We start from the raw sequence: 12012 nt of genomic DNA, 5'->3' as shown, positions 1-12012 counted from the left end.
TGATAATAAAAATTCTTTAAACATAGTTGAATAGCTTTGATTTGTATGTAAAATACAACTACATTTGTATATTACAACTAATGAATATTGACAAATGATTAATCATGGTGGAAAACAGTAAATATTCTCAACTTAGCCCTAACATTACATAGAAATAAATTTATAACGAGTCATTAGTGATTGAAGCGTAAAAAAACCGTTTTATATATGTAGATTTATTTAGCATAAGAAATAAATAAATAAACTTATAAATATTTTCAGATTGAAGCTTAGACGCTGGCTTGTAGGGAGCTGGATCAGCATGGTAGACGGGAGCAGGCTTTTAGGGAGCTGGAGTAGGGTGGTATGGCTCGTATTTAGCCTCTCCGGAGTAGGTGACGTCAGCAACATAACCAGAGTAAGCATCAGCAAGGTTATAAGAAACGGGTTGGATACGACCGTCGGGAAGGTAAACAGAGTACTTTCTGTGGGCAGAGTTCCATCACGGCCCTCATCAGCTCCAAAGTGAAGTCCAGCATATTCATCACTGAAAACATATTGGTATTGGTAGACTGAGGGATCTTCCTTGTAGGAAGGAGCTGGGTGGTAAGGAGCAGGTTTGTTGGCTGAAGCAGGGTGATAAGGGCTGGGTGGTATGGAGCAGGTGCTGGGTGGTCAGCAAAGGCAACAGTCAAAAGAGTAGATAAAGAAATAAAGGACTGTATAGAAGAAAAAAGATGGTCAACTTATTTTAAGGCTAAGGGTTTGATTTCCATTTATTACTTTTATTGAAATTGAGTAAGAAAACTAATGTCTGGATCCTGGATGCTTTGAGTATTTGCATGTATTCATTTTTTTAATGTAAAAAAAAAACAATGACGCAGACCGTGTTTTCGTAGGGCGTGGTGTGAAACAAGGCAACGTTTAAAAAAAAACAAAAAAAAACGTATTTCCTTCGTTTGATTTTACTCTTAGGAAGTGCATCTCATATAATTATATTTGTCGACCTGTAGGCAGTTTTTTCCGACATTTAATGACTGTGGACTTGATTAAAACATTCAAATAAAAATTTAATAACACTTGCAAGAAAAGCGATTCACTTCATGATTAATATTTATTCTGTTTTCAATATTTTGTTATTGGACTTCATAGATAGTTCAAAGCATCCATTCATCGATTTATTCATAATAAAGTAACTTACCCTTTTTCAAATACTTCATTCTTAGCTTCAATGTTTAATCAATTATCTTATTGCCTGTATAATTTTACATCTAATTCAGAATAAGTACCCATGTAATAATGATACTGAAATCATATACAATTTACATCTAACTCACTCACTTATTAGTTATAGTTTTAACATATAGATATACATAAACATATTACATTTTCTTAATATTGATTGTTAAAGGTTGAAATATTCAAAATAATAATTTGTAAACCCATTGAAATGATCGTTGGTATATTTTTATGCACCTTATCTTTAATTCAAAACCATGTCTACTTATTTATCATAGTTTACTATAGGTATAAAGAAATGCTTACCTACATTAATAATATATGTAAAAACTCTTAACCACATAGAAACAAGAGATTGAACACACTAATTTAAAATTATATTTATTCATATATATTTCTTTCCAAGAAATCCCTTTTTACATTATGCAAATACAATCAATAATGCATAATATTTATTGATAAATACCTAATAATGAAGAAGAACAGAAGAAACATATTTTAGTGAATCAAATTTGGAATTTTATATGAATTCGATAACTATATTTGACATAAGAGATAGAGAAAGTAAGTTTGATATCCTTAATATAATGTATTCAATTCATACAAATTATGTATTGTGCAACTTGCACAATACATCATTTGTATTCTTCGGAATATGTAACCAATTGACATAATATTTACATATAAATGACGCTTTATACTGTAAAACGTCTAAGAGTATCAATATTAATCACTTGTCATGAATAGCAACATTGATTATATGTCAAGAGTAGCGAGAAACATTGTGAATACTAAAATGATCTTTGCATTTTGTCAGCTCGTGGAGACGACGAATGAATTAATTGACATAAACAGTAAGATACCTTAGAAGCCCTTTAGTGGATTAATTCTCAAACTTTTTGAGTTCGACACTTAAAACATGAAGCCGTAGAATGTATAGCCCTTACACCTCTACTTGAGAGATGAATATTAATTGAAGGTCATATATCTACCCAATAAAGCTCAACACTTTTAATTAGGGAAAAGGTCTTTTCAAATAAATAAGTTGAGCAAAATGGTATAAGTAAATATAAAGCTGTTTGAGCCAAACGTGATTACTCATTAATCACAGAAAGCCAGAATTCGTCAAGTAATATTGAATCAAATTCGGTTTTTAGTATTGGGTCACAAAAAAGTTCAATAAGCGCATATTCCATATAAGACTACCGATGATTAGCTGTGGTGGTAAAAGGTGCGTATCCAGCTATGTTTCGTTGAGGCATTATCTTGTGGGAAATACTTTTTAAAATGATCCAGATGAAACTTATAAAAAACATATAGATTCATCATTATGTAAGTTTTGATGTTACTCAAAATAATGTCAATTTCAATTATTTTCTTCTTTTTCGGAAATCATGGTGTAAACCCTCCGTTGTGTCCTGCGACACTACAGGTGCCATGGCCCTCATTTAGGGAACTATTGCTGTAATCAACATCTTTTTACGGTTAATTAAGTATCTGAATCTGTATGAAAGGGTGAATCTTACTACAAATTAATGGATAAAATATCATTTTTTACTAGAAATGGGTTATGAAAACCTCTTACATTATTTAATTTATCTTTTTTTTTCTTCATGTGAAAGTAAATCATGCCTACGGTACAACGACATTGACGGTGTATGCTATGGTACGGTACATAATCCAAATTTATTTTCTAGTTGGTGGTTTTAATAAATAAAGTGTATAATTATGTTGTTTTCTTAATATTTAATCATATATATTGTTTTGTATTCTTCATCCATAATAAAAACTTTTAAAATATCAGTTACTTACAAAGAGAACCACAAAGTTATTCAAGATTATTCAAAGAATTAAAAAGACAAGACAAACCAAATTTCTTTTTTTTATATTCACAAGGAAATAACGAATTTTTATTAATCAGAGCAATAAAAACTCAAGAGCTAAATTGAAATAAGTTTGATGTTATAAAATATTGAGTCAACCACTTCTTTGGCAATATTTATTTTCGACGGCAAACGCACGTTCCTCATTACTCCAACGTAGGAAAGCGTCTGAAAAAAAACTTGCCTCTAGATTGAAATCACGTTACTACTTTTACAGCCTGATCGCCACACATAGAAAGGAATTTATGTCGTAGCACCCTGTAAATATATGCAAATATTCAGCAACCTTTCTTTTCTAGTTTATGATGGTTAATATTTCCAAGTTGAAAAGTATAAACTTTTATGTTAAAGAGATGGAACACTAAATATAAATATTTGCTGCTCAAATTAGTTTATTTCAAAAGTTTAAAATGATTTATATGAACAAATTGTTAGTATTTTTATATATAGTACGAAAATTAATTGATCTAACACACTTTTATTCTCCATCATGATACTTAACAGCAATTAAAATAGACTAAACTTTATGAAGTTTTGAGCTCCAGATTGGAAATGTGGTATTAGTTGTTTTTGACCAGATTCAGATTTTTCAGACAAAGGCCATTACGTTTTTTGGTGGGATAAGCTATTTTTGATTCAAAGCTATTTAAGCCTTTGTTATTGAAGATGGAGATAAATGGTAAAAAATGCCAAATATTTATCAACGTATTTCTATTATGTTGTTTTCATGTAGAGGATTTGAGTTATCTTTGTTTCAATAAGAAAATGAACGTCCTAGTTTCAAGAACTCATAGCTCCAAGGAGAATGAATAAAAAAACAGTAAAAATACTTTATCTGACGGGTGAAAATTTCGATTGAAGATTCTCCTTCAAGCACCATCTATATTTTTATAAAATTTGGGATAAAGTCATCACAAGAGTTCAAAGCTATAGCTATTTTTTTTGGAGAATTGAAGCAAGAAAAGTCCCTTAATGTATTCAAGAGCTAAAAGTGAGAGGATCATAGTGGTGTAATCCAGAAAACATGAAAGTTCAAAGTAAATCTATCTTTTGAATGGAATCAAGGATCTTTGTGTGTTAAAAAGAATCCCTAACAACAAACCTACTCCCTATCTAAAACTAACATTCGCATGACTAAATTTTAAAAAAAGCGGGATTTTTATTAATCATGAAAAGACAGATCAAAATCAATTATGATTTGTTGAAATACTATATTTAGCATTATTTTTTTTATCCAATAGGTCGTCCTTTACAGGCAATAATATCTTCCAGACACCGGTGAACCGACTGGCAGCTCTTGACGTGAAGGCCATGCCCATGACGTACCACGCTGTGTTGATGGCAGCTTGGAGATCATCCAAATTTGGAGGATATGTGACTCGAATATTTTTCTTAAAGAATTAAAACACAAAAAATTATTACGTAAGTTCAAGAGGAGCAGAATAAATATGATATTTTTTAATATTAACATTAACAACATTAGTTTGTGTTGTCAACACAATAAAGTTTGTTATTATTATAGTTCACCCGTTATAATTCAATTTATCATGAAAACCTTTAATGAATTTAAGAACCAAAATGTAATATTTTGTATTCATGAGGTTGAGTGTGATAAACAAAATAACTATTCATACTACATGAGTGGCAACTTGTATACTTTAATTGAAAAAGAAAAAGGAAATAAGAAAACTAAAGGACCAACTTAAAAGTGAACACATTAATCAAATACACTAAATCTTGATTAAAAGTAGACAAATTTACGAAATATTTCAAAAAAATACATTTTTAGAAAAACACAAAATTGCATTTATTTTGAAAAATGTTAAGGCATACAAAAAAGTTAGTTAACAAATTTAAAGTAATTTTATACAATTTGGGGTATACAGAACCCCAAAGGAAAAGTGATTTTCATAATAGAAATGGTATTTTTATTTTTTGTTTAAAGAATAATAATTAGTAAATAATGTTAGTTTAATTCCCTAAGGCATTCATTCACGATTTCCATAATTCAATTTCATATTTCATTTAATTACTTTTCTAATAATGGGAAAAAAATCGCCTGTCGTAAAATAAGAAGTTATTTGCTATGCAGTGAGAATTACTTAACATCTGCTTAAACTATTCACTTTTAAAATCAAACAACCATTTTATTATAACCCTTACGATTCTTATCAAATGAATTATTTTATTTCATTGTTTAGGTGTAACATGAATTACTTTATTTGTAAATGTAAAGCTATCTATAGAAGAAAGCAGGTTCATCAATAAAAGAGACATATGATGAACAAGAAAGGAACTGACGGTATAATATAACTATGCAGGGGCGTCTCCAGCATTATATTTAGGGTGGGGGGCTTTGTAATTGGGAAACATTTTGAGAAAAAATGAATATTGAATTTTCTAGTAACAAGCAAAAATCCTTAATTTGGGGGGATTTGCTAGAGCCCTCTAGCCCACCAACAGCGGATACCCCTGTTATGTCATGGATACTCCTCAAGAAATGTTTTCTTTTGACGAGATTTAAACAGAGCTTCTTATCTTCCATATTCACAAATAATGGAGATATGGGAATAGAAGTTAGATATAAAAAAAATATGATACATTCTAATTAAAAAAATTATTTCCACAACTCCACATACAACAAGTTTTAATTGATAAATTGTATCTATGCCTGCAATCAACAGCTGGTTCAATTTGATTTCCAACCCTTCACTCTAGTAGTCCTTTTTTGATTGACTAAGATATATTAATTGGTACTGATCAAATAACTAATCAAGCTGTCTATATAGTTAGATTTTATAACTTTATTCAAATAAATAAGGCAATATCATATAAATTTTTTAAGAGTGATAGACAGGAGCTGGCTTGTAGACAGGGGCAGGCTTGTAAGGAGCTGGAGCAGCATGGTAGACGGGAGCGGGCTTGTAAGGAGCTGGAGCAGGGTGATATGGCTCGTATTTAGCCTCTCCGGAGTAGGTAACGTCAGCAACATAGCCAGAGTAAGCATCAGCAACGTTGTAGGATACAGTTTGGATGCGACCGTCGGGAAGGGCAACAGAGTACTTTCCGTTGGTTGAGTATCCATCACGGGCCTCATCAGCTCCAAAGTTGAGTCCAGCATATTCATCACTGACAGCGTATTGGTATTGGTAGGCTGCGGGTTCTTCCTTGTAGATAGGAGCTGCGTGGTATGGTGCCAGTGCTGGGTGGTATGGAGCAGGGGCTGGGTGGTATGGAGCTGGTCTGTAGGGGTCAGCAGGAGCAGACATGGTAACAGCCAAAAGAGCAGATACGACGACAAAAGACTGTAAAAAGGAGAAGGTTAATTCACGATCCACATTTGAGGATTTGATTTGCATTCGTTACTTACCTTCATGCTGATTGAATTGTAGTTATAAAACTAATGTCTTTATTCTTGATACTATGAGTATTTATACGCATTCAAAAAGAAGAAGAACTCCATTCACGCAGACCCTGTCTAAATATTTATTATTATTGTTGGGCGTGGATTGCAATAGAGCATCACTAAGGTCTTTTCGTCGACAGTACATATGTAGAAGATAAAATCATTAGGATATTTTCATTCACATTCTTCGATGTAACAAATTTTAAAAAACACAATATTTGATAAAGTAATCAGAGTGTTTGTAAATTCATTTAATAATTTTACGTGGAATTATCCTAACATTCAATAAGTATTGAGCTTTGAGTTAATGCTAAATATTTTTAAGAGAAGATTGATTGTAAAGTTAATTAGTTTGCAGAACAAAATGGATCCAAAGTAGAATTTGAGCTTCATCATCCAAGTTAGAAAACTTTTTGTTTTGAAAATATGAATGTATCTAACAATGATTTAACATTATATATATTCCAGAAGTGGTTCTTAAAATTCAAATATGTAATACTATATCAGGTATGGACAATTATTTTTTCGTTGAGGGCACCTAAAAAAACATTTTTGAGGACCGGTTCAAGTACAACCAATGTACTGTATACACACATATAACATTTTTTTGACAAGATTATAAAATTCGTCTATATTATAATGGGCATGAACGTTGTTTGCTTATATTAGTTTGTAAACAAAGCAACAGAAAATGGTGCGGTCTTGAGGGAAAATAATACAACTTCCCTAATGATAAAATTCATGGCATTACCTCACATGACACACATAGAAATAACATGTTGTATTTTATTGTCAGCTGGCGAATTTTTGGGATTATTTTTTCCTCATCAGTGTCATGAACGTTGATTGATTGAATAGGAACTGGTCTTAGCTGTGAACAATTTTGAGCATTTATTAAAATATCATTCCGAAAGAATTTGCTAACTACCAACTGATTTTGGGCCTTCTTCGCAGCATGCGTCATTTTTTATAAGGACTAGTTTAAATAAAAAAATTGATTCATTAGTTCCATGATGAGACGTCAAAAGCAAATTTTTCCATCCAATCAAAATCTACGAGGTCTGAGGTAATGTGGTTCTTATTGTCACCTTAAAAAATCCATGATTTTTTTTTGCATTCCATCACTTTCTGCATGGGTTGTAATAATGAATATATATTTCGTTATGCTAAATATGTAACATTTGAGTGTCGTTCAACCATCTCCCTTGACGCATAATCTTTTGAGTAAAATTGTAAATTTCTCAAAATTTGCATACATTTATATTTTAAAACAAATAAAACGATAAATAAATGATAATTATTGTCGATAAAGTGTTTTTTAATACAATAAATCTGCTTTTATAAAGCAAAGTTTATACTTCTGTCTGTCTGAATATATGAAAACAAGTCACAGATTTCACTGTATCAAGTCTCCTTGTTGAAAATCATATAAATATTTTGGTATCAGAAATAATACTGTGGTCGTATAATAAAATATTGCTGACATGTGTGTAAATAAAAAGAGCACATTTTCTGTTTGTTTTTTGTGTTTGGTCTTTTATGTAATTTATAATTCATGGAATTTTTTAGCAAATGTTAAGATTTGAATTAAATATAGAGGTTGCTATGTTAAAATGATTTTTTTTTTCATTTTGTTAGTGAATTTTCTAATGACTAAAGTATTAATCGAGCCAAGTAAATCTCTTTACTCCAAACTCATATTATTATTTTTTACATTCTTCAGGACAGAATACATATGAATAATTGATATAAGTATAAGAAGTTACATGTGAATGTGCTAATAAAAAAACGGAGCGTAAAACTTATAATTTATTGGGTAGTTTATTTTTCTATATTATTAAAGCAAAATTTATCTTATAGCCGACGCCTAATTACTCTTGGCAATGTGGATACTACCCCTGGTATTATCTAATTAATATTAAAGCTACAAAAACTACCCAAAGATATATTTATGATAACAGCCAAAGTTAGTTTTGTAACTTTATTTTATTAGATAAAATTGTAGATATCAAATACTGCTAGTCTACCTAGTCTATACCCTAGTCTATAGTGTATTTTCCCATCGTTTAAGGAACTCTCCAATTCCAGCATTCAGAGAGAAAAACATTTTTTAGCAGAGATCAAAAATACGAACAACATTTTGTTTTTGATTTATTTGGGAGTTAGTTTGCCTTAGACACGTTAAAATTTAGCATATCATATTTATCTAATCTATTTATAGATTATACTACCCTGGGGCAATTACATAGGTCGTTGGAAAATGGTTGCGTCAGTTAAACTATCTCGAATGAGTTAGGAATTAAGGAAAATAAAATGAAATATTTTGGAAAAACAAAAAGAGCCTTTTGAAAATGTTGAATGATTAATTTTTAATGCATTACTGCAGACCAAGATTTAATAAAGCTGTATTGTATCTCTTAATTAATTTTATAGATTGAATAAATTCAGTACCTACATGGCTTTTGATGGTTCGGTCAACACTAACAAACAAATTTCTGTGAATTTTAATATAACATATAAAAGAATACATAATAAGCTGGAATTGTCACATGGTAGAGGTAAACCCCATCCTAAAATCAAATTGAAAGATGTATCTTAATTTATTCCAAAGCTATGTTCGATTAAGCATCTTTTACGTTTTGCGCTTTCTTGCCCTTGACCTTTAAAAATGTTATCGCCTCGTATTGTGACCATACCTAATTTTTCTACTAAGTTTAGTCAAAATCGATCTGTAACTTTTGCCGTAATCTTCGTTGCCGGAGTTAACAGCACCGTAGAACTTGCAACTCTTGTTACCACTAATCTATATTGCTGAAAGTTACAATTTCTAACATTTCTCATCAACTGCATGATTACAAAATCAGTTTTTATCCAATATCTCGAAGAAAAGTTGAAAAAAGTTTTTTATTACTTTTTTTGCAACAATGTGTGTTATATTACATGATTGTGATGTAACTTTGTTGGTAAATATTTTTTGATGTTGTAGAACATGAGCCAGCTGCAACCATTCTTTATTTCAATTGCCTACTTTATCGAAGCTGAACTACGTGAGAACTATATATGACAGGATCCACACAAATCCTGAATTAATTTAAACTATTGAGAATTCTTTCAAAAATAGTTATAGCACATACAAACTTTCAGAAATCTACAAAACTAAATATGACTTTATGAGTACAAAATATGTGGACTAATTTTATGGAGCCTTTTGTTGAATTATTAAAAACAGGGAAGATAATCAGATATTATATTTACAATTTATAATCAACTCTCTAAAAAAACTATTTGTAAGTGACTTATTGGTCGCGATCCATCTGTTAAGAAACGCTAATTTAGCACACTCTTCAGTATATTCATAATATAAGGTGCGAAAATATAGATGCCTTTTTTCAAAGACAATAAAGGACGTTTTATAAATCAAAATGTTTTGGTTTTTTTTGTTTCATAACGATAGTACACATTGTGTATACACTGAATAAACCAAACTTCGATATTTTAGTTCTCTGTTATTTTTTTGTCACTTTTTAAACATTTTTTCTTTGATAGATTTTATTTTATACAAAAAGAGGCGAAAAATAACAATTAAGGTGTCTTATTTTATAATAGTGTACAATCACTATTAGTTTCTGGCAATTTCGCAAAGGTCTTAAAAATGTTGGATTTTCTGCTCTTAATGTTGTTCCAAACTTATGATTTGAAAAACTGCACCGATTTAGAACATTCCACGATATCAATTCAGATGAAACCAACTTTAGCTTTTTTCCATAATAATTTATGGAGTTATTAGCATTCAATGAACTTTACAAATTTTAAAAGTAAATTTAAAAAATTGTTTTTATATATTAGAAATTGAAGGGATTAATTAATTTTTATAAACTGCACCAATAAAAACTCTAGACCTAAATTGGAATTAGTTATAATTTTCATAAAATATGGTTATTTAAAAATAAAAAAAGACAGGAATTCGAAATTACTTTTTTCACAAATTAATACATTTATTTTAAGTATATCAATTGGTAATTGCTTATAATATCTAATAAATAAACTTGATATTTTAAAGATATTTTGTCCAAATTCAAGGTCAAGGATTTAAAATATATGTCCAACTTCATTTAATTCAAATTAGATACGGACCAACCCAAATATGTATGTTTATAATAGAGAAGATAATGGATTTAAAGGTTCCTTAAACTGTTAAATGGCCCTAAAAGTATAGTCTAATTACGCATAAAGTAAATCATGGTTATACACTTGAGATATTCCTACATAGAAATCTATCAAGTTCAATTAATATTGAAGATAAATATGATATAAAGCCCCATTAATGAAATAGACATTTTGATTATAATTTATAGATATAGTTCCTCATAAGTACAGAAACAACTATGTTTGTATAGTAGTTATTTTTATAAATATGTAATTTTATGAAGTGTATTGAAAGGCATTCGTTCTACTCAAAAGTCCTCAAAAGTATTAAAATTATACACATTTCTCAAAAAGTTATTAGATATATTATAAAACTTTATAGTATTTGAAAGTAGTGTAGTGTGAGTACTTATTTAGGACTGAAGATGGTAGTACTGTCTCGTTTAGTCTCGATCTGGTCCAGCTCAGTCCTGCAAAGGAGTCCTTACAGTTATAAAATTTAGTATTTTGTGAAGTAAATCAACTATATTTCTTCTTTTTTAATTAGTTCTAGTACTGACATTCTGAAATAAAACAAATATATATTTAATTAGATACAGATATTTGTATTTTTCATTGCTTAAAAATTGAATAACAAATAATGAACGAAACGTCATCAAACTCCACTTTCATCCATATAATGGGATTATGTATCTTTTATTCCCAATTTCATAACCTAAGTATTAATTCAAAAAATAAACAAAATTATAATAAGAAGTACTAGTTACCTATTCTGACTTCTTTATATACTCTTCAATTTGAGTTTTTTAAAGAGTTAACACATCTTTTTTTTAATTCAAATAACTACATACTTATGTTAGAATAGTCAAATGGGCTTAATGCTTCAAGTTACATTAGTAGAACAAATCAATAATAGATATAAAATAGGTCAATTTACAAGTATTATAATTGTTATTAGATTGTAGTCATTTATTTGATAAATTATTCATCCAATATTATGAAACCACTTATAAAGCTTTATAATCATCCAACGTTCAGTTCGTGCCTTTGATATTTATCAAAAGTGGTAGATTAATTGTTTTCAACTTATTATGTGCAGTTTGATGTTTTTTCGTTTCTTATTTGAAACAATGAACTTCATCCATAATGATCTAGTCTTGTCGATATCGTAAAAATCATCTCAATCCATGGATATCCATAGTCAACTCTCTTCTCTGAATTAATACTCCAAGGACAAAGATGCCCTTAGAGGAATAAACACTGAATGGCTAGTTGGAAAGATCCCAGAATTATTAATTGTCATTAAAATCGTTTGTATTTTTGGCAAAAAGAAGAATAACAAAATCAACAAATAACGAT

At 29.7% G+C, this 12012-nt stretch overlaps 1 protein-coding gene across 1 annotated transcript; it reads right to left on the bottom strand.

Annotated features, from left to right (window-relative positions):
* Positions 1-5887: 5887 nt before the first annotated feature.
* LOC121123513 (cuticle protein 19.8-like) lies at positions 5888-6548 on the bottom strand. The gene is made up of 2 exons (XM_040718639.2): positions 6472-6548; positions 5888-6406 (listed from the first exon to the last, which is right to left on the bottom strand). The coding sequence occupies exons 1-2, from the start codon at positions 6475-6477 to the stop codon at positions 5942-5944; spliced, it is 471 nt and encodes a 156-aa protein (XP_040574573.1). The 5' UTR covers positions 6478-6548; the 3' UTR covers positions 5888-5941.
* Between the last annotated feature and the right edge of the window lie 5464 nt (positions 6549-12012).

This window comes from Lepeophtheirus salmonis, unplaced genomic scaffold (genome assembly GCF_016086655.4).
Source record: "Lepeophtheirus salmonis unplaced genomic scaffold, UVic_Lsal_1.4 unplaced_contig_942_pilon, whole genome shotgun sequence".
NCBI lineage: Eukaryota > Metazoa > Arthropoda > Copepoda > Siphonostomatoida > Caligidae > Lepeophtheirus > Lepeophtheirus salmonis.
The sequence above is the reverse complement of the archived record's forward strand: the minus strand, read 5'-3'. Positions and strand labels throughout refer to the sequence as shown.